Source organism: Carcharhinus amblyrhynchos, chromosome 7 (assembly GCF_965287045.1).
Source record: "Carcharhinus amblyrhynchos chromosome 7, sCarAmb.v2.hapA, whole genome shotgun sequence".
NCBI lineage: Eukaryota > Metazoa > Chordata > Chondrichthyes > Carcharhiniformes > Carcharhinidae > Carcharhinus > Carcharhinus amblyrhynchos.
Genome location: NC_137330.1, coordinates 19795009 through 19817275, shown reverse-complemented (window position 1 = coordinate 19817275; position 22267 = coordinate 19795009). Strand labels below are relative to the sequence as shown.

General features: G+C 41.3%; 1 protein-coding gene across 22 annotated transcripts in view; it reads left to right on the top strand.

Moving 5' to 3' along the window:
- Positions 1–22267, top strand: part of LOC145344815 (regulating synaptic membrane exocytosis protein 1-like) — a 743305-nt gene that overhangs the window by 237023 nt on the left and 484015 nt on the right. For 16 of the 22 annotated variants that reach the window (XM_080191997.1, XM_080192002.1, XM_080191999.1 and 13 more), the window contains exon 2: positions 19197–19274. The exons of the other annotated variants lie outside the window; for them this stretch is intronic. In XM_080191997.1, coding sequence (XP_080048123.1) covers positions 19249–19274 — 26 coding nt within the window. In that variant the 5' untranslated portion in view covers positions 19197–19248. The remainder of the gene's footprint in view (positions 1–19196; positions 19275–22267) is intronic. 22 annotated transcript variants of the gene reach the window in all.

The window sequence follows — 22267 nt, the reverse complement described above, 5'->3', positions numbered from 1 at the left end:
GAATTGAATCGGGGTCCCTATGAAGCAGCAGTGTTAACCACTGTGCCACTTGCCGCTCCAGCATTACAGGTCTGAGCAACTTCATTGATGAACTCAGTGTGCTTGTTGGATTTGGAGGCGGCAGGAGACGGGGCTTTCAGAAGACAAGTGGTACTCAGAAGAAGTAACCAATGGATATTGTTAATCTCCAGAAGTATTTTGATTTGTGAAGCAGCCAAGGATTGAAGTTTTATTAAAGAAAACTCTCTCCAGAGATTGTTTTAAATTATGTTATCATATAGTTATTAATTGTTGAGGTAATATTATAGTATTCCAGTTTACTACTTGAGAAATAGTTAATCCTGGAGAATGATTACTCTGACGTATTAGCAGAGAAGCTATTTAGATTGACACCACTTTCTGAGGATTTTGCTTAAATCTTGACCTTAATTTTTATACCAGATAAAGCATCTTAGTTGGGGTCTGTTTTGGGACAGTTACCTGTTGTGTGTGGAGAATGTGATGATACTGTGCCTTTAAGAAATATATTTATCTTTTTTCTTATAAGAGACAGTGTTTTGTTGCAAGGAGTCAATTTGTCTCAAAAAACACATAGTCCCATGCTGAGACTGCAGGATAATCACTCATTTTAGCTCGTGGTGTGTTTGTGTTTACTTTGTTTTTTCCCCTGTGGTTTCAGAATAGAGTTTTTTATTAGATCAATTCTCAGATGCAGAGTCATGTGCTTAATAGGAGCAGCTAAGTTTGCAGGGAAGATACACAGTTTCTCTTTCATTTTAAAACAACCAGTTCAACAGTTGATTTGTATATACTGTAGTTGATGTATAATACAACTTGTGTTATGTATATAGTACAGTTGTAGTTGTATATACAGTACAGTGTAGTTGATGTTTAATACAATTTGTGTTATGTATATAGTATTGTTGTAGTTGTATATACAGTACAGTTGATGTATATATGTATTATAGTCAATATGATGTATGTAGGACTGCCAATGCTGTGTATAAAGCTTTTCAAAAAACATGATGGTGTACCTCCTACTAGACATATCACGAAACCTGAAGCTCACAGGATGAAAAAAGGCAGTGGATTTTAGCATGGATACAAAATTGCTAAAAGAACAGAAAGTGGAATGTATTGACAAATGATTGTTATTCTATTAATAACCTATAATTTATTAAAGAGGGCATAATTACAAAGTCAAGAGAACATAGAGTAACGAAATGGATAGAAATGTGACAGATTTCATGCCTAAAAGTGTGAAGTGATGTATTTTAGAAAGGAAAGTGAGAAGATGCAACATAAGAGATCTGTACTGGAGCATCAGTTTTTCACTATATTTCTAAATAACTTACGTGATTGAAAATATCTCAGATTTGCCAACGGCCTCAACCTCGGTGTCTCAATAAATCTTGTAGACAGAAGCAGCACCACCATTTTTCAAGCTGATCCAATGACGCAGTTGAAAAAAAATTGCAATGAAGAAAACCTGCCAGTGAGGGCTGTCAGTGCTTGTTGGAGGAATTGACTACGAAACTTGTGGACCAATCAGATTAATTTTGCTTCAGTTCAAGAACAGTTAGGGAAGTGTAACACATGTGATGCCCAAATCCCATCAAATAATTTTCAAAAATACACTTTTTTCCCATAGACCTATGTTTGTCCAAACATGTTCTGACTGAGCTACTTTTTCCCATAGCTTGTATTTATCCAAAATTATTCCCAGATTCCAGACCTTTACCCAAAGGCCTTTTTTGGTTTCATAGAATATAGAGTTGTTACTGCACAGACGGAGGCTCTTTGGCCCATTTTGTCTATAAGGGCAATTCACCTCGTGTCAGTCCACTGCCCTTTCCTCATAGTCCTGCACATTCAGATTCAATTCTCTTTTGAAAACAATTATTGAACCTGCCTTCACTCCACCCTACAATACTCCAGTTGGGACCAAACCAGTGTTTTATACAGGTTTATCAAAACCTCATTGTTTTCATATTCCACACCCCCATTTAAAAAGCCCAGGATCCCATATGTTTTTTTGTAAACCATACTCTGAACCTGTCCTGCCAAATGTGTACACATACCCCTAGATCCCTCTGCTCCTGAACCTTTAGAACTGTACCCTTTGTTTAATATTGTCTCTTCATGTTCTTCCTACTTTAATGAATCACTTTACACCTCTCTGCATTAAATTTCTTCCATCAGTTGTCTGCTCATTCCGCCATCTGTCTGTGTCCTTTTGAAGTTTAGCACGAATCTCCTCTCAGTTCACAATACTTCCAAGTTTTGTGTCTTCTCAAAATTTTTAAATTGTGCCCTGTACACTAAGTACTTGTCTGATCTTCTCCTAAATATTCAGTGTTCTTCTTCAAACACTGACATCAGAAGCATTCCTCATTCAAAAAGCTATTGCTTAAAATATATTTCTCCATCTCTTCATTGAGAAATCCCAGAAGACAGATTGTGATACTTGCATAACATAGAGACATGGAAGATAGGAGCAGGAGGAGGCCATTCGGTCCCTTGAGCCTACTCCGCCATTCATTATGATCATGACTGATCATTCAACTCAATAGCCTAATTCTGCTCTCTCCGCATAACGGTTGATCCCAATTGCCCCAAATGCTATATCCGGCCACTTCTTTGGCATCAACTACTTTATGCGGTAATGAATTCCACAGGCTCACCACTCTTTGGGTGAAAAAATGCCTCCTCACCTCCATCCTAAATGGTCTATCCTGAATCCTCAGACTGTGACCCCTGGTTCTGGACTCCCCCACCATCGGGAGTATCCTCCCTGCATCTATCCTGTCAAGTCCATTTAGAATTTTGTAAGTCTCTATGAGATCCCGCCCTCATTCATCTGAACTCCAGCAAAAATAATTCTAACCTAGTCAATCTCTCCTCATACATCAGTCCAGCCATCTTGGAATCAGCCTAGTAAACCTTCACTGCACTCCCTCGAGAGTAAGAACATTCTCAGAAAAGGAGACCAAAACTGTGTACAATAATCTCGCTGTGGCTTCACAATGGCCCTGTATAATTGCAACAATACATCCCTGCTCCTGTATTTGAAATCTCTTGCAATAAAGGCCAACATGCCATTTGCCTTCTTTACTGTCTGCAAAATAAATGCTAAATTTAGAACAGCACTTGAGCAAGAACTCTGGGATAGAATATAACGAGCAACTCTCAGTTTGATGTATTGTTTGGAGATGTTGACACATTTATAAGACTGTTAATCATTTTTTGGTTAAGATGGGACTCTGATTAGCACAACTGATCTGGGACACAGTTAATCCACTACGATAGTTAAATGATTGTTGCAGCAAAATTTAAAAGACAAAATAAAAGAAGGGATGATTACTTTTCAGATTAGTTACTTTAGGAACATTTCAGAACAGAAGTAACGATGAAGATGCCCCTCAACACTCTCCCTGATACAGTGTGGTAAGAATTAAGGTGGCTCTGTTAATGAGCTGAACATGGAACCGGCAAAGGAAGAAGGTGGAACCAGTCAACCTTCGACATAGGTTTCTTCACAAAACCCAGCAGAGAATAAGTAATGAATACTTTTCTTTTCCATATGCTCCTCGTATACCCATCCACTCCTTCCGCTCACCCCAGATGGAAACTGCTATCCTAACCCTTTTCCAACTAGCATCAGCTGCCTTTAAACATAACTACAGCATGCACTAAATTGTTACCACATCTGCAACATTAACAGATTCCAAAAGAAAAAAATTAATAAGTACATATTTTTTTAAAATCTTTAATATAGCGAACATAGTACAGGCCCTTCGGCCCTCGATGTTGTGCCGAGCTATGTCCAATCCCAAGATCAAGCTATCCCACTCCCTATAATTCTGGTGTGCTCCACAGGCCTATCCAATAAGTGCTTGAAAGTTCCTAAAGTGTCCGACTCCCCTATCACAGCAGGCAGTCTATTCCACATCCCAACCACTCTCTGAGTAAAGAATCTACCCCAGACATTCCTCCTATATCTCCCACCATGAACCTTATAGTTATGCCCCCTAGTAACAGCTACATCCACCTGAGGAAATAGTCTCTGCACATCCACTCTATCAATCCTTCTCATCGTCCTATAAACCTCAAAGTCGCCTCTCATCCTCCTCTGCCCCAAAGAGAAAAGCCCCAGCTCCCACAACCTTTCCTCATAAGACCTACCCTCCAAACCAGGCAGCATCCTGGTAAATCTCCTCTGCACTCTCTCCTGTGCTTCCACATCCTTCTTATAGTGAGATGACCAGAACTGAACACAATATTCCAAATGTTGTCTCATCAACGTCCGGTATAGTTGCAGCGTAACCCCACGGCTCTTAAATTCAAACCCCCTGTTAATAAATGCTAACACACTATAAGCCTTCTTCCTGGCTCTATCCGCTTGAGTGGCAACCTTCAGAGATCTGTGGATATGAACCACAAGATCTCTCTGTTCCTCCATATTCCTTAGAACCCTGCCGTTGACCCTGTAATCTGCATTCAAGTTTGTCCTACCAAAATGAATCACCTCACACTTAACAGGGTTAAACTCCATCTGCCAATTTTCGGCCCAGCTCTGCATCCTATCAATGTCTCTTTGCAGCCTGCAAGAGCCTTCCACCTCATCCACTACTCCACCAATCTTGGTGTCATCAGTAAATTTACTAACCCACCCTTCAGCCCCCTCTTCCAAGTCTTTCTTCAAAGACTCACAATAACTTCTCACTGGAAATGTTCCTTTTGATGGGCCAAAGGGTCTCTTCCTGTGCTGTAACAACTCTATATTCCATGAAACTGGGAACTGGGAATAATTTTGGATTAATAAAAACTGTGGGAGAGAGCAGTTCCGTTAGAACAGGTTTGGATAAACAAAGGACTATGGGAAGAGAGTGTATTTTTTAAAAATTATTTTAAGGGTTAGGGCATCATGTGTGTTGCACTTCCCTAATTGTTCTTGAACGAAGACAAAATTAATTCAATTGGCTGACAAGTGCAGTTGGCAACTTCTCCAACAAGCCATGACAGCCCTCACAGGCAGGTTTTTTTCATTGCGATTTGGTATTTGTTATTCATTCATGGGACATGGGCATCGCTGGCTGCCAGTATTTTTTGCCCATCCTTAATTTCTCTTGCGAAGGTGATGGTGAGCTGCATTCTTGAATCGCTGCAGACCATGTGCTTTGGGTTGACCCACAATGATGTTAATGAGGGAATTCCAGGATTTTGACCCAGCAACTGCAAAAGATTGGCAAAATATTTCCTGTGTACAGATGCTATAGGAAAGATAGAACAGGAGGTAAGAGAGGAGGCGGAGTTGCATTTTTTATTAGGGAGAACATCATGTCTCTCAAATTTGATTGAGTTTTTAAAAAGATAGATGAGGGCAGTGTAGGAGATGTTGTCTACATGGACTTTGGCAAGGCCTTTGACAAGGTACCACGTGGTAGATTGTTGCATAAAGTTAAATCTCACGGGATACAGGGTGAGGTATCTAAATGGATACAAAATTGGCTTCGCACAGGATCTGCAGGCAGTCAGAGAGGCAAGGACTGATGAGGGACAGTCAGCATTGACTTTCTGAGTGGAAAATCATGTCTCACAAATTTAATTGAGTTTTTGAAAGGATAACCAAGAAGATAGATGAGGGCAGTGCAGTCAACGTTGTCTACGTGCACTTTAGCAAGGCCTTTGACAGGTTACCGAATGGTAGGTTGTTGGACAAGGTTAAATATCACAGGATCCAAGGTGAGGTTGCCAATTGAATATAAAATTGGCTTGACAACTGCAGAGGGTTGCTTTTCAAATTGGAGGCCTGTGGCCAACCTTGGAGATTGGTGCTGGGTCCACTGTTATTTGTTATTTATATTAATGATTTGGATGAGAATGTAGGAGGCATGCTTAGTAAGTTTGCAGATGACGCCAAGATTGGTGGCATAGTGGACAGTGAAGAAGGTTTTCTCGGATTGCAACGGGATCTTGATCAATTGAGCCAGTGGGCCAATTCTCCTAATCTGTCCAAATTGTTTTGCAGCTTCCCTGCCTCCTCAATATTACCTGTCTCTCCGACTATCTTTATATCTTGTGCAAACTTAGTCACAATGCTTGCAGTTTCTTCATCTAGATCATTAATGTATAAAGTTGGGATGTCTTGTTGAAATTGTACAAGACATTGGAAAGGCCACACTTGGAATGCTGTGTGCAATTCTGGACACCCTATTATAGAAAGGATATTATGGAACAAGAGTGCAGAAAAGATTTACTAGGATGCTATCAGGACTTGATGGTTTGAGTTATTAGGAGAGCCTGGATAGACTGGAACTTTTTTCCCTGGAACGTAGGGCGCTTAGGGATGACCTTGTAGAGGTCTATAAAATAATGAGGGGCATAGATAAGTTGATAGTCAATATCTTTTCTCAAAAGAAGGGGTGTCTAAAACTCGAGGGCATAGGTTTAAGGTGAGAGGGGAGAAATACAAGAGAGTCCAGAGGGGACAGTTTTTCCATTCAAAGGGTGGCAAATGCCTGGAACAAATTGCCAGAAGTACTAATAGAGGCAGGTACAATTTTGTCTTTTAAAAAGCATTTAGGCAGTTACATGGGTAAGATGGGTATAGAGGGATATGGGCCAAATGTGGACAATTGGGACTAGCTTAGTGTAAAAACTGGGTAGTATGGACAAGTTGGGCAGAAGGGCCTGTTTCCATGCTGTAAATCTCTATGACTCTATAAGTCACGATGTTGAGTGGCTTGGAGGGGAACTTGCGGATGGTAGTGTTACCATGTATGTGCAACCCTGGTTCTTCTAGATGGAAGTGATTTTGGTTTGGAAGATGCTGTTTAAGGATCTTTGGTGAATTGTTGCAGTGCATCTTGTCAATAGTACAAACTGCTGCAACTGAGCTTTGGTGGAGGAAATGTTTGTAGATGTGGTACCAATAAAGTGGGCTGCTTTGTCCTGGATGGCGTCAAGCTTCTTGGGTGTTGTTGGAACTTTGAACCCATCACCAATCCCTGAGGCTGTTCACAGGCCTCCAGTTTGAAAAGCAACACTCGACAAACACCCTCAAAGGCCTTGTCAAAGGCCTTGCTAAAGTCCATGTAGACAACATTTACAGTAATGCCCTCATCTACCTTCTTGGTTACCCCTTCAAAAACTCAATCAAATTTGAGAGTCGTGATTTTCCACTCACAAAGCCCTGCTGACTGTTCCTCGTCAGTCTTTGCCTCTCTAAATGCTTGTGGATCCTGTCTCTCAGAAAACCTTCCAACAGACAAGGGGGGTACTATTCCCTCACATTTCTGACTTCTGTCTTATAGATGGTGGATAGGCTTTGGGAAGTCGGGAGATGATTTCCTCACTGCAGTATTTTCCCATTTGTGCTCGGAGATTTCTTTTTTTTCAACATCTGTTTCAAATTCACAAAAGGAATTCTTAATTCTTCCTCATTCACGCATTTTGTGAAGCGTGCATTATCCCAAAGGGAACGATTATTTATATAACATTTTATCGGTATGGTTTCTTCACTCTTTCCCTGATACAGAATTTCCCTTAATATCTTTGGGAACATGATGTCACATGAACTTCTCCAATTGCAAGAGTTTCAGCAGCCAGAGTATTTTTTCCTCTTTTTATTTTCTTGGCTTCCAAAGCCAATAGATAATATTTCCCACTTTTTCCCATAAGTAATATTAGAAAGCCAGCTGTGTTCAAAAACCCATTACAAAGGTTTGCATGGGAGGCAATAAACTCTATATTCTTTGAGTAGCCCTAAGATGGATTTCTCCATCTTTAATTTTTTTTAACGTTTTATGTGCGCATAAAATTTCCTCAATCTTTGGATGTTTCATTCCAGTACTTAGTTCTAAGACATCAAATCTTGCATCCAGCCTTTGCCTGTGTGCCCAGCCAATTCAATTGTCCAACTAAACTTCTCATGTCTCAGTTTTAGAAGCAACTGCATGTTTTTGGGAGGACCTGACAAGATGTGAGCGTGTTGGATTAGTGTTTTCTAAGTAAGTTTGTTGATGTAAAGTAATATTGGACCCATTCTAACTGATTTCAAACTCATTATATATAAAGGCCCCAGAAGCCTGATTCCCAACACTAAACTCTGTCCTAATCCAGCAAATATTGTTTTTTTAACTCACAAGTATCATCGCATAAGAAGTCATGAACATGCATCACAAAAATTCCTGAGAGTTCCCAGATATGATACCAATAAAACATGGTAGGATACGTTTTCAGTTAGAAACAGCCCAACTTCAACAAAGTTGACCTAACTGAAAAGTATCGTACTCAGGAGCCAGTGTTCAAATCATAGTCACACTTATTTAACTTATGGAATTTTCCTTCTACATCTGACACTGCTGAGGAGTTGGAGAAACATATTTCTCTGGAGGTGATACCCCTGCAGAAATGTTGCTTTTATGGAGTTTTTTCAAGGAGCAGCTACTGCGAGTCCTTGATAGGTATGTCCCTGTCAGGCATGGTGGATTTGGTAGATCTAGGGAACCGTGGTGCACTAAAAGAGTTGAGTCGATGGTTAAAAAGAAAAAGGAGGCTTATGTTAGGATGAGATTGGAGGGCTCAGATAGTGCACTAGAAAGCTTTAGATTGGCTAGGAGGGAGTTGAAGAGTGAGTTGAGAAGGGCTAAAAGAGGACATGAGAAGACTTTGGCTGATAGGATTAAGGAGAATCCTAAGGCGTTCTATAGGTATGTCAAGAACAGAAGGTTGGTCAGGGCAAGATTAGGGCCAGTTACAGACAGCAGGGGGAAGTTGTGTGTGGAACCGGAGGAGATTGGAGAAGTATTGAACCAATATTTCTCTTCGGTGTTCACGCAGGGGGACATGAATATAGCTGAGGAGGACATTGGGTTGCAGGGGTGTAAAATAGACAGTATTACGGTTGATAAAGAGGATGTGCTGGAAATTCTTGAGGGGCTGAAAATAGATAAGTCCCCTGGTCCGGATGGGATCTACCCTAGGATTCTCTGGGAGGCTAGAGAGGTGATTGCAGAGCCTCTGGCTCAGATCTTCAGGTCGTCATTGGTCTCTGGTGTAGTCCCGGAGGATTGGAGGATAGCGAATGTTGTCCCATTGTTTAAGAAGGGGAACAGAGACTTTGCCGGGAATTATAGACCGGTGAGTCTTACTTCTGTTGTGGGCAAGGTTTTAGAAAAAATTATTAGGGATAGGATTTATAGTTATTTGGAGTGTAATGAATTGATTAGAAATAGTCAACATGGTTTTGTAGCGGGTAGGTCGTGCCTTACTAACCTTATTGAGTTTTTTGAGAAGGTGACCAAAGAGGTGGATGGGGGTAAGGCAGTTGACGTGGTATACATGGATTTTAGTAAGGCGTTCGATAAGGTTCACCATGGTAGGCTTCTGCAGAAAATGCAGATGTATGGGATTGTGGGTAATCAAGGAAGTTGGATCAGGAATTGGCTATCAGATAGGAGACAGAGGGTGGTGGTGGATGGTAAATATTCATCATGGAGTACAGTTACGAGTGGTGTGCCTCAGGGATCTGTTTTGGGGCCACTGTTGTTTGTAATTTTTATTAATGATCTGGATGAGGGTATAGTTGGGTGGATTAGTAAATTTGCTGATGACACCAAAATTGGAGGTGTGGTAGATTGTGAGGAAGGGTGTCATAGTCTGCAGGGAGACTTAGATAGGTTGCAGAGCTGGGCCGAGAGGTGGCGGATGGAATTTAATGCGGAGAAGTGTGAGGTAATTCACTTTGGTAGGAGCAACAGATGTGTCGAGTATAGGGCTAACGGGAGGACTTTGAATAGTGTGGATGAACAGAGGGATCTAGGTGTGTGTGTACATAGATCCCTGAAAGTTGGGAATCAAGTAGATAAGGTTGTTAAGAAGGCGTACGGTGTCTTGGCGTTTATTGGTAGGGGGATTGAATTTAGGAGTCGCAGTGTAATGTTGCAACTGTACACTACTCTAGTGCGGCCACACTTGGAGTACTGTGTGCAGTTCTGGTCCCCGCATTACAAGAAGGATGTGGAGGCGTTGGAGAGGGTGCAGAGGAGGTTTACTAGGATGTTGCCTGGTATGGTGGGGAGGTCCTATGAGGAGAGACTGAGGGATTTAGGGTTGTTTTCGTTGGAAAGAAGGCGGCTAAGAGGGGATCTTATTGAAACATATAAGATGATTAGAGGTTTAGATAGGGTGGATAGTGATAGCCTTTTTCCTCGGATGGAGAAAGCTAGCACGAGGGGGCATGGCTTTAAATTAAGGGGGGGTAGCTACAGGACGGATGTCAGGGGTAGGTTCTTTACCCAGCGGGTGGTGAAGGATTGGAATGCCCTGCCTGCTGCAGTTGTAAATGCGTCTAGTTTGGGGGCGTTTAAGAGATCTCTGGATAGGTTTATGGACGAAAAGGGATTGGTATAGGCTAGTGGGTCATTGTTTTTGTAACTGGTCGGCGCAACATCGTGGGCCGAAGGGCCTGTTCTGCGCTGTAATGTTCTATGTTCTATGTTCTAACGTACATTGAAAAAAATGTTCCTAAAAGAGCCAAAAGAAAAATTTATATTACCAGTCCACTCTGACCTGTATGCAGAGTAGTACAGCGGTTAGCACTGCTGTCTCACAGCACCAAGGAGCTGGGTTCAATTTCAGCCTTGGGTAATAATGTGGAGTTCTCATGTTCTCTCTGTGTCTGTGTAGGTTTCGTCCGGGTGCACTTGTTTCCTCCCACAGTCCAAAGATGTGCAGGTGAGGTGGATTGGCTTTGGTAAATTGCCCCTTAATATCCAAAGATGTGTAGGTTAGGTAGATTAACCATGTTAAGTTGCCCCTTAGTGTCCCAAAATGTTAGAAGTATTAGCCATGGTAAACATATGGGGTTAAGGGAATGGAGTGGGTTTGGGCCTGGATAAAACGCTTTGTCAGAGAGTTGGTGCAACTGTTGGGACTGTATATTTCTCTCTCCTAAGCATTCTTCAAAACCCTGGATGACTAATCTAGTCTTGGCCTTGCCACTTACCAAGTCTTGGCCTTCTAAGTTCCATCTGATTAGACCTTTTCTGTACAGATTCTTTTATGCAATAATGCTGGCTTATCCCTATCTGGAACCTCTGAATGCATGCCTATCTTTCTCCAACGTTATCTTTCTGTTTATGTTTCATGTGGCTTTCTTTCCTAATTTGCTAAAAACACATCTCAGTCATGGGATGGGACTACCTTGCTCGGATGGTGCTGCATTCTCCATTACGTTGTGTTACCTAGTCAGATTGTGACTGCTACTGGCCTGTTAAACGTTTTCCTAGAGTCCGAGTGTTAGATCCCCTGCAATACCAGTTTGAAGCCCTTTCCACCGTACATGACTGTTTCCTCAACTGGGACTTGTCACCTGACTCATAGTTGAAATTCGAGCCGCGCTTTCTTATTTCCCTTCTCCCAGTCCATGGCCCTCACTCGTTACTCATCATCCCAAACTTTCCATCAGTTTTGCTATTTCCAGCAAATATCCCTGCCCATTTTATTATCAATGCATCCATCCAATTATTCGATCCTTCTGGATAATGTATCACCTGGGAACCCACTTTAGTCTCCAGATAAAATAGACTTTTTCTGTTCATCACCATCAGTTTCTCTACTGGCATTTCAGCCCTGAGTTGTTATAATTTGTTCCTCTGCCCTATCCCACACAGTATATGAGTGTGTAATGCACAAGGTGCTTCATCCTCTATCATATATTCTGTATACAAAAATTCCTAATTCAAGATGACCCTTGAGGAATGAGGTTTTATTTCTTGCATCCCATGTTGGATTTTTCTTCCTCTTTACTCATATCTGATAGCCTGCCCTGGACCTTTCCATTTTCAATGCTCCTCTCTCCTGTAATAAACCAGATCACTGGAAATAAAGTCAACCTCAGGCACACTAATGTGATGTTGCAATTCTCTTTGAATTCTTTCTGAAACGTCAGCTTTGATACAAGCTTTCCCATCTGCATATAATGTACTTAAATAGTCAGGGAAAACAATGGTAGTTCCTTCCAGGGCTAGGGGAACCATCCAACAACACTGAAGGCAATTTTGGATTCCTTCCCTATACCATCAGAATGAGCTATACCCCCAACCATTTGCAAATCATTTTTTGCATATATCACCCATACCAGTGCCGTTTGCGAATTGCAGGCAGAATCCTATACAACACCTTGTCAATTACTGTGTGATTCCTCTCACATAACGCACTCCCCCCCGCCACCATTGCTGAACAGTGTCTCAGCTGCAACAGTCATGGCTGCAATCTTTAATTTCTCACAGATGTCTTGAAATGTATCATTTTTGAATTATCCTCCATTATTCATCTAAAATTTTGTTGCCATTCCGAGTCCAGTACCAATCCATTTGTCCGTGTCCATGCCTGTCATTTACTCCATGACGTGGAGGTGCTGGCATTGGACTTGGGGGGGGCACAGTAAGAAGTCTCACAACATCAGGTTAAAGTCCAATAGATTTATTTGGTAGTATGACCTTTTGGAGCGCTGCTGCTACTACTTTGTAGTCATCACCTGATGAGGGAGTAGTGCTCCCAAAGCTCGTGCTACCAAATAAATCTGTTGGGCTTTTACCTAATGTTGTGATTTACTACCATAAATAGGCTGAATCTAATTACCATATCCACAAAATGTAGCAAAAAAATCTCAATCTTTACTCCATACCTTTAGGTCCATAACCACTATCTGTGTCCTCTGGTATTTGTCAGAAATGTTACATTGATATGTAACTTGCTGAGTAAAAGTTTCATATTCCCTATCAACCATTCCAGCAGCTCACAGCACAGCTTTTAATTTCTGTGATGAATGTCTTGCAAATTATCTCCATCATTTCCAAGTAATTATTTTCCTGTCAGTGAGACTTCAACCCTGTGAAGCCATCAATTCTGTCAGAGATCTTGACGAGAAATATCTGATTTCCTCAATGGTATATAGTAATGTCCTGATCCAGTGAAATGCAAATCTCCAGCTATCCTGGATGAAAAGCTTTGTCATTTTTCATGTCTTGTTACATCTGTGCCTTTTAATTGAGGACTTGCTCAGCAATAAAAGGTATCTCACTGAAAACCACATCAGAGTTAATGAAGAGATTTCTCACAGCTATTTTGCACAGATTGACTTCACCTGACGAAGGGGCAGCGCTCCAAATGTTTGAGATTTCAAATAAGCCTGACCTCTCATCTTGTCCACCATAGTCCAACACTGGTATGTTCACATCATTGCACAAGATGATAACTCTTTTTGAAGACTTGAGCGCATTGTCATCCCCCAACCTAATATTAATTCATACACTAATTAATTAATAGTCATAAAACCATGACTATTTGCAGATTGAAAGACACACATTGCACTTGTTTCAACTAAACAGAATAAGAGACAGCCATTCACTGAATAATTCCCCATGGCAGTGCCTTGACCAATCAGGGTCTAGCTGCCTGGTTTAAAGTTTCAAATAATCTTTGGCAGTTAACTGTCAATTGGTGCATTCTCCATGGTCCTCTGTGAGTCCACATACCAACCAATCAGCATTCTCTTATATAGAATAAATTGTTGTTTTCCCCTTATACTTGTTTTCTTGTGGTATCTGAATGACTGCAAGACAAAAAGCTTCAACATGTCTTTTTTGCCCCCAGCAATACTAAAGTTCTGTTTCACCAAATGCCGAAAAATACTTTACTTCTAAGCTTATGTTTTCGTCACAGTGACAAAGTCAAAGCCATACCTTACTTCCTCTTGGATGATAAGGTAATCCAAGTCCACATTTCCACCTCATTGTTTCAATGCTCAAATGGTTCTTACTCTAAAACAAACTGGTGCATAATCAAAGTTTGAAAATTGACATCAGGCCTCAGCCTTTTTTCTAAGGGTTTTGGGAACATTAATTTTGTTAGAAGAGAGAGACAAAATCCTTTATACAGCTTCCAACCTCCACAGATTGACGGTAATCCTCTGCTACCATGTTAATTTGATGAATGTGGATCTGGCAAATGTAGAAGCTGGAGCCAGTCTGTTTTCAACATATGTTTATTCACAAAACCCAGTGTTACATAAGTGCTGACTACTGCAGGAAATTGCAGGGGCTCTGACACAATTTTTAATTCCTTTCTGTCCACGAGAGGAGTGCCAGAGGACTGTAGGGCAGCTAATGTGGTTCCACTTCTCAAGAAAGGCGATAGAGATGAATTAGAAAATTACAGACTAATGAGTCTCACATCAGTAGCATGGAAACTGAGAAAATTCTGAAGGAGAGATTTAATATCCACTTGGAAAGGAATGGGTTCATGGAATCATAGAATCAAACAGCGCAGGAGAGATCCTTTGGCCCATTCAGTCCATACTGACGCATTAGAAACACCTGAACTCCCACCTGATCCCATCTGCCAGCACTTGGCCCATAGCCCTGAATGTTAAAGGATGTGAGGCAACCTGTCTCTACCACCCTCCCAAGAAGCACATTCAAGGCCGTCACCACCCTCTGGGTACAAAAATCTTATCTCACATCCCCCCTAAACCTCCTGCTCCTCACCTTGAACCCATGTCACCTTGTGACTGACCCTTCAACTAAGGGAGCAGTGTTCCTTATCCACTCTGTCCATGTCTCTCATAATCTTGTGCACCTCGATCAGGTCGCCGCTTTGTCTTCTCTGCTCCAATGAAAACAACCCAATCGACACAATCTTTCTTCAGAACTTAAATATTCCGTCCCAGGCAGCATCCTGAATCTCCTCTGCATCCACTCCAGTGCAATCACATCCTTCCTATAATGTGCTGCCCAGAACTGCACACAGTATTCTCGTTGCAGCCTCACCAAAGTTCTATTCAACTCAACATGACTTCTCTGCTTTTGTTACCTATGCCTCGATTGGTAAAGACAAGTGTCTCATATGCCCTTTTCACCACCCGACTAACACGCCCTTCCACTTTTTGAGATCTGTGGACAAACACGCCAAGGCCTCTTTGTGCCACAGAACTTCCTTGTATCCTACCATTCATTGAGTATTTCCTTGTCAAGTTACTCCTTCCGAAGTGTATCACCTCACGTTTTTCAGGGTTAAATTCCATCTGCCGCTTAGCTCCCCATTTGGCCATTCTGTCTGCATCTTCATGTAGCCCGCTGACACTCTGCCTCACTGTTAACCACCCATCCAGTCTTTGTGTCATCCTCAAACTTATTAATCCTACCCCCCCGCACTTAGTCATCAATTTCAATTATATAAATGACAAATAATAGGGGGCCCAACACAGATCCCTGTGGTATGCCGCTGGGCACTGGCTTCCAGTCACTAAAACAGTCTTCTGTCATCCCCCTCTGTCAATGTTGAAACCACTTTATCAAATTATCCTGTATCCGATGTGCATTTACCTTCTTTATAAGTCTTATTGATGACTTTGTTGAAATCCATATAAACTACATAGACTGCACTACCCTCTTCTGGTCACCTCAAAAAATTCAATCAAATTTGTTAGGCGTGACCTCCCTCTGATGAAGCAATGCTGACGATCATTGATCAAGCTTTGCCTCTCCAAGCAGGGATCGATGCCCTCCTTCAGAAGCTTCCCTAATAGTTTCCCGACCACTGATGTGAGACTAACTGGTCTGTAGTTCTCTGGTTTATCTCTGCAACCCTTCTTAAATAGTGGGACCACATCAGCTGTTCTCCAGTTGTCTGGCACCTTCCCCATTGTCAAAGAGGAATAGAAAATTTGGGTCAGAACTCCTGCAATCTCCTCTTGTGCTTCCCTCAGCAGTCTAGGGCACATTCATCTGGAGCTAGAGATTTATCCACTTTTAAGGATGCCAACAGCCTCAATACCTTGTCCTTCCCAATGTTAATTTACTCAAGAACCTCACAGTTTCTCCTTCATTCCATTCCATCGTCCTCATCTCTTGAGTGAAGATGGATGTGAAGTATTCATTCAATACTCTACCAGTGTCCTCTGGCTCCATCCATAGATTGCCTCCTTGGTCCCTCTTTCTCTGGTTACTCTCTTCCTGTTGAAATTGTTATAGAATATCTTGGGATTTTCCCTACTTTTACCAGCCAGAACTTTCTCATATCCTCGCTTTGCTTTCCTAATTGCTTTCCTAAGCTCCACCCTATACTTTCTATACCTTATTAATGCCTCCGCTGATTTGTTCCCCTTATACTTTTTAAAAGTGTTTCGTTTCTTTCTCATTGTATTCTAAATATCTCTAGTCATCCATGGGCTTGTTATTTCTACCTGTCACCATGGAGGGAACATGTTCAGCATGCACCCATTTCCTTTTTGAATGCCCCCCGTTGTTCTTTTGTAGATTTTCCCATTAGTAGCTGTCCACTCTCCCCAATCCAAAACTTCTTTTTTGTAGCTTGTCTATTTCCTTATCCATAAGAAGGGTTAATTAAGGATAGTCAACATGACTTTGTCAAAGGGAGGCCAATAAATTTGTCAGAATTTTTCGAAAATGTGCTCAAATGTGTGTATGAGGGAAGTTCAGTTGATGTAGTTTATATGGATTTTAGCAAAGCTTTTGACGAGGTCCCACGTGAGACTGATTGAGACAGTGAAAGCATCTGGAATTCAGAGAAACTTGGGGAAGTGAATCAAAACTGGCTTAATAATAGAACACAAAGGGGAGTGGTAGAAGGCTGTTCGAGTGACTGGATGACGGTGTCCAGGGGTGTATCACAAGGATCAGTACTGGGACTCTTATTGTTTGTTGTACACAAATAATATAGGTGAAAATGTGAGAGGAATGATTAGCAAGTTTGGAGGCCACAACAAGATTGGTGTCGTAGTTAATAGTGAAAAACATGGTTGTGATTACAAAAAGATACCGATGGGTTGGTCAGAAGGGCAGAGCAGTGGCAGATGGTATTTACTCCTGATTCGTGTAAGGCAATGCACTTTGGAAGAAGAAGCAAGACAAAGGGTTACTTAATGAGTCGCAGGACACTGGGAAGCTCAGAAGAACAGAGGGATCTTGGGGTAATTATTTACAGATCCCTGAAGTTGGCAGAGCATATAAATAGGATAGTTAAGAACACATATGGGACACTTGCTTTCATCATTTGTGGTATAGAGCGCAAGAACAGGGAGGAAATGTTGGAGTTGTATAGAATGTTGGTTAGGCCACAGCTGGAGTACTGTGTGTAGTTCTAGCCACATCACTAGAAAGGATGTGATGATACTAGCAGGGGTACAGAGGAGGTTCACCAGGAAATTTCTTGGGATGGACCATTTGAGCTTTAAGGAGAGATTAGATAGGCTTGGATGATTTTCTTTAGAATAGAGAAGCCTAAGGGACACGATTGAGGTGCATAAGGTTATTAGAGGTATGGACAGTGGAATAGGGTTCCCCTTGAAGAGGTCAATCACGAGGGATCATAATTTGAGGATAAGGAGCAGGAGATTCAGAGGAGATTTGAGAAAAAATTTTTTGACTGAGGGTTGTTGGAATCTGGAAAGCAGTGCCCACGAAGGTAATGGCAGCTGGAAACCTTGCAACCTTTAAAAAATATTTGGAAGAGTACTTGAAATATCGTAATATTCAAGGATATGGGACAAGTGCAGGAAAATGGGATAAGCGTGCCTTTAGTGGTAGATGTTGTCAATGCAGATTTGATGGGCCAAAGGGCCTTTTCTGCGCTATATGTCTCCATGACAGTTTCCACACACAGTAACCACTAACCACCACTACCACCACCCCACCCACCTGCCCCCCAAGAGTCCCATAACCTTTTCTCAATTAGTACCAGCTGTTTTCATTAGAGCAAGCACATGCACTCAATTGCCACAATATCTGGAAAATTAACAGCCACCCAATCCTGGCATATTGGGGAAATACACCGTCCAGTGTGGTCGTGAACCATGCGAATTAAACTGGATTCCCACATTCAAAGCATGAACTCTGCTGGGTAGACAATCCAACAAAAGAAGCTGTTGAATGTCAAAGTGCCATTGTTCTCAGAAGGTAAATACAGAATAAGGAGGCCATGTGGCGCATCCAGCTGATCTTCCCTTCAAACTTATGTTTCTCCCTTGTCCTCATGCTTGTGAAAGAACTTGAATTGCTCATGCTGCTGGGTGAAGACACAAATATTCTCCCTATGATCAGGGGATCCACATTCAATATTCTAGAACCTTCTTGAAGAACTTATACTTCAAACAAGCTCATATTTGTTGAACGAGTAACCTCACACATGGAGAAGATTGAACTAATTTCTTTGCAAAATGATACTTGGATCTAACAATTTTGATGTTTTATGAAAACTGCAAAAAGGTTCAGTGCTGAGTGAACTATCTTTGCAGAGTTTAAATAGATTTTGGAATAAGTCTTTGGTGCCAGGATTCAGTAAATGTCAGCAGAAACAGCTCATATTTCCTTCATTTTCTCCTGCATTTCAGAGCGCTCAATTTATTTAAAGGTGACAGTAATGCATTCATTTTTAATTGTTACTTACAATTCTGCAAAATTACCATTGTTGAAAGCTGATCATTTAAGTTTCTTTTTCATAAAAAAGATGATTAAAATTTTGGTAGAATTGCATAAACGCGAAATTATAAATTGGTCCTTTACAATCATTTTTTGTCTGTTTCTTTCTTGTGCTTTTTCGAACTGGCACTTAGTTGCTTTTGTACAGTAATTTGTAATTGTCTGTCTCTCTATCCCTTTGACTTATTTTGTGTCTGTTTGTTTCCTATACTATTTGAAGTCTGTAGGACATCTCGTGGGCAAGAAATGAGCCTTTAACCCCAAGCGGGATGTCCTGATTTAAAACAAGAAAATTCAGTGCTGTTGTATTTTCATGATTCTAAGATCCAGTGCTGCATAATTATGAAACCTGAACCCCCCAAACAATATTTGCTTTGGATGTAGTTTTAAATTTCTTGCTATACATACATTGTGTTCTGTTGCATATAGTATTTTTTAATTGTTCTTTGTTGCATTTTGAAGTGCATTAGATTAATTTCTTCAAATGAAATTAAGCTGTTAGTCGAGAAAACAATCCTGTTCTTACGTAGTGACATGACATAAATTAAACTGTGCATACAAAGTAGATCTTTTAATTAAAACTAGGCAGCACAAGGGATAGTTTTTTTCGCCCAATTCAACGAATGCAGTATATCCTGTATCAAGAGATAATCTGGGCTAACATAATAATACAACGTATGACTTTTATAGCTTGCCCCAGTGGAACGAATTGCCAACAAACTCGTCGAAGAGAATCAGCAAGATGTATTCCTCTCCAGATCTGGACCAGTATGTTGTGTTTTATCCATTCTACATTTTGCCAATTATATTCATTAAACTATTGTGCAAACAATAGATAAGAAACTTAAAAACAAACAACCGAAATGTAATTAATATTGTTAACTGATTGAATTATATATTTAATTGTTTAGCTGTTTGTCTAATAGTAAACCTTGAAGTAAAGCATTAATTTTGAGCTATTTAGTTTTGATTAATTATTGGTATAAATGATTAGCATGTTGTCATTGAAGCCAGTTTTTACGAGATTTGTTATTATTGGTTGTAGATACATTCTATATTTAAGGATTGTTCAGTATTCCATTCGTTTCCACTTCATTATATTATTCATTTTCATGGGTCTTGTGTGAATCAACATGAGCAGTTATTGCTGGGCTCTTGTTGTGCATCTATGAATTTCCAAGGTCTCAACAAGTCTTTCTTAAAATTAACTAGAATCCAATAACCAGCTTGCCTAATGAACAACAAAAATTGATGAATCTAGTTGAGCTCTGTCATGGTGGGATTCCCCTGGGAATCATTACCCTGGGTTTCTGGATTACTAGCCCGGTGACAGTACTTCTGTGCGATCACCTCCTCTGATATCTGCTTTCGGATTGATGCCTTTGTTACCTATAGACTTGACTTCGGGCTGGTCTCCCACAATCTATCCTCTGTAAATTTGAAATTGTCTAAATCTTTGCTGCCCGTGTCTTAAAAATCCCATTCACCTCCTCCCACCGTGCGCATTGACCGACATTGGCTTTCGCTCAGATAATGGTTGGGATTTTCCAGCCTCGTTGTGGTGGGACCTGTGGCAGCCCAGCCAAAGTCCATTGATTTTCAGTAGGACTGGATGATCCAAGTGGGGGAGTAGGGCTAGAAAATCATGCTCATTGTCTCGGTTTTAAAGTTCTCATCCTTGTTTATAAATCCCTCAATGATGTGGCCCCTTGACATCTCACCAAACTCCTTCAGCCCATGACTCAGTTAGCACTGCTGCCACAATAGTACCAGGGACCTCAGGTGACTGTGGAGTTTGCATTTTCTCCCCGAGTCTACACGTGTTTCCTCTGGGTGCTCTGTGCTCCAAAAATGTGTGGTTAGGTTGATTGACCATACTAAGTTGCCACTTAGTGTCAGGGGGATTAGCAGAGTAAATACCTGGAGTTACGGGAAAAGGACCTGGGTGGGATTGTTATTGGTGCAGGCTTGATGGGCTGAATGGCCTCCTACATTGTAGAGATCCTGAGATTTCTCTGTTCTTCCATTTCTGGGGCTTAGTGCATCCCTAGTTTGAATCGCTCCATTTATGGTGGCAACACCTTCGGTTGACTCAGCTCTAAGTTTGGGAAAGCCCCCTCTAAATCTGCCTGCCTCTCTATCTCACATTGCTCCTTCAATAATTTCCTCAAAGCGTACCTCTTTGACTAGGCTTTGAGTTATCTGACCCACCATCTCCTTATGTGTCATACCTTGTTTTATAAAAGTCCTATGAAATGCTTGTGGATGTTTTATTACTGACCTCAGCCCAAGGCAAGTAATTTCTATATCATGGATAGAGTTAGAGTCAGAAAATCATTGAGTTTTGCAGAACAGAATGAGACCCTTTGGCCCATTTGGCTCTGCACTGGAGATCAAGCACCTATCTATTCTAATCCCATTTTCCAGCACTTGGCCTGTCGCCTTGTATACTATGGAATTGCAAATGCTGTACTAAAGGGAAGGATTTTCTTGCATCTGCTATAAACTTCCTTTGCAAAGAGTAAAGTTCCTTCCTATCTATGTCCCTCATAATTTTATACACATGAATCAGATCCCTCCTCAGCCTTCTCTGCTCCAAGGAAATCAACCCCAGCCTATGCACTTTCTTTTGATAGGTGAAACGCTCCATCCCAGGCAACATCCTGATGAATTTATTTTGCACCTTCTCCAGTATAGTCACATCCTGCCTATGTTTGATTTGATTTGAATTTTTATTGTCACAGGTATTAGTATACAGTGGAAAGTATTGTTTCTTGAGCACTATTCAGACAAGGCATACTGTCCATAGAGAAGGAAACCAGAGAGTGCAGAATGTAGTGTTACATTCATAGCTAGGGTGCAGAGAAAGATCAACTTAATGCAGAATAGATCCATTCAAAAGTCTGATGGGAGCAGGAGAGAACCTGTCCTTGAGTTGGTTGGTACATGGCCCCAGCCTTTTGTACCTTTTTCCCAACAGAGGAAGGTGGAAGAGAGAATGTCTGGCATGCATGGGGTCCTTAATTATGCTGGCTGCTTTGCTGAGGCAGTGGGAAGTGTCGACAGAGTCAATGGATAGGAGGTTGGTTTGTGTGATTGGGCTGCATTCATGACCTTTTGTAGTTTCTTGCGGCCTTGGGCAGAGCAGGAGCCATACCAAACTGATACAACCAGAAAGAATGCTTTCTACGGTGCATCTGTAAACGTTGGTGACATTTCTTTGGTCTTCTGAGAAAATAGAAGTATTGGTGGGCTTTCTTAACGATCGTGTAGGCATGGGGGGAGCCAGGACAGGTTGTTGGTGATCTGGACACCTAAAAACTTGAAGCTCTCAGCATTTCTACTTTGTCCCCGTTGATGCATGTTCTCCACCAAGCTTCCTGAAGTTGATGACAGTCTCCTTCATTTTGTTGACATGGAGGGACAGATAATTGTCACCACACTAATTTGTCAGATTCTCTATCTCATTCCTGTGATCTGACTCGTATAGTGTGATGACCAGAACTGCACAAGGCACTGTAGCTATAGCCTAACCAGTGGTTTATATAGCTCCATCATAATCTCGCTGCTCTTACAATCGATGCCTCAATTAATAAAGGCAAGTATTACATTTACCTTCTTATCCACCTTATCCACCTGTCCTGCTGTTTTCAGAATACTATAGACATGCATACCAAGGTCATTCTCCCCCTAAGTTCCTATTTAGATCATTAATGTACACTACCTACAGCAGGGGTTCCAGCACTGATCCCTGTGGTACA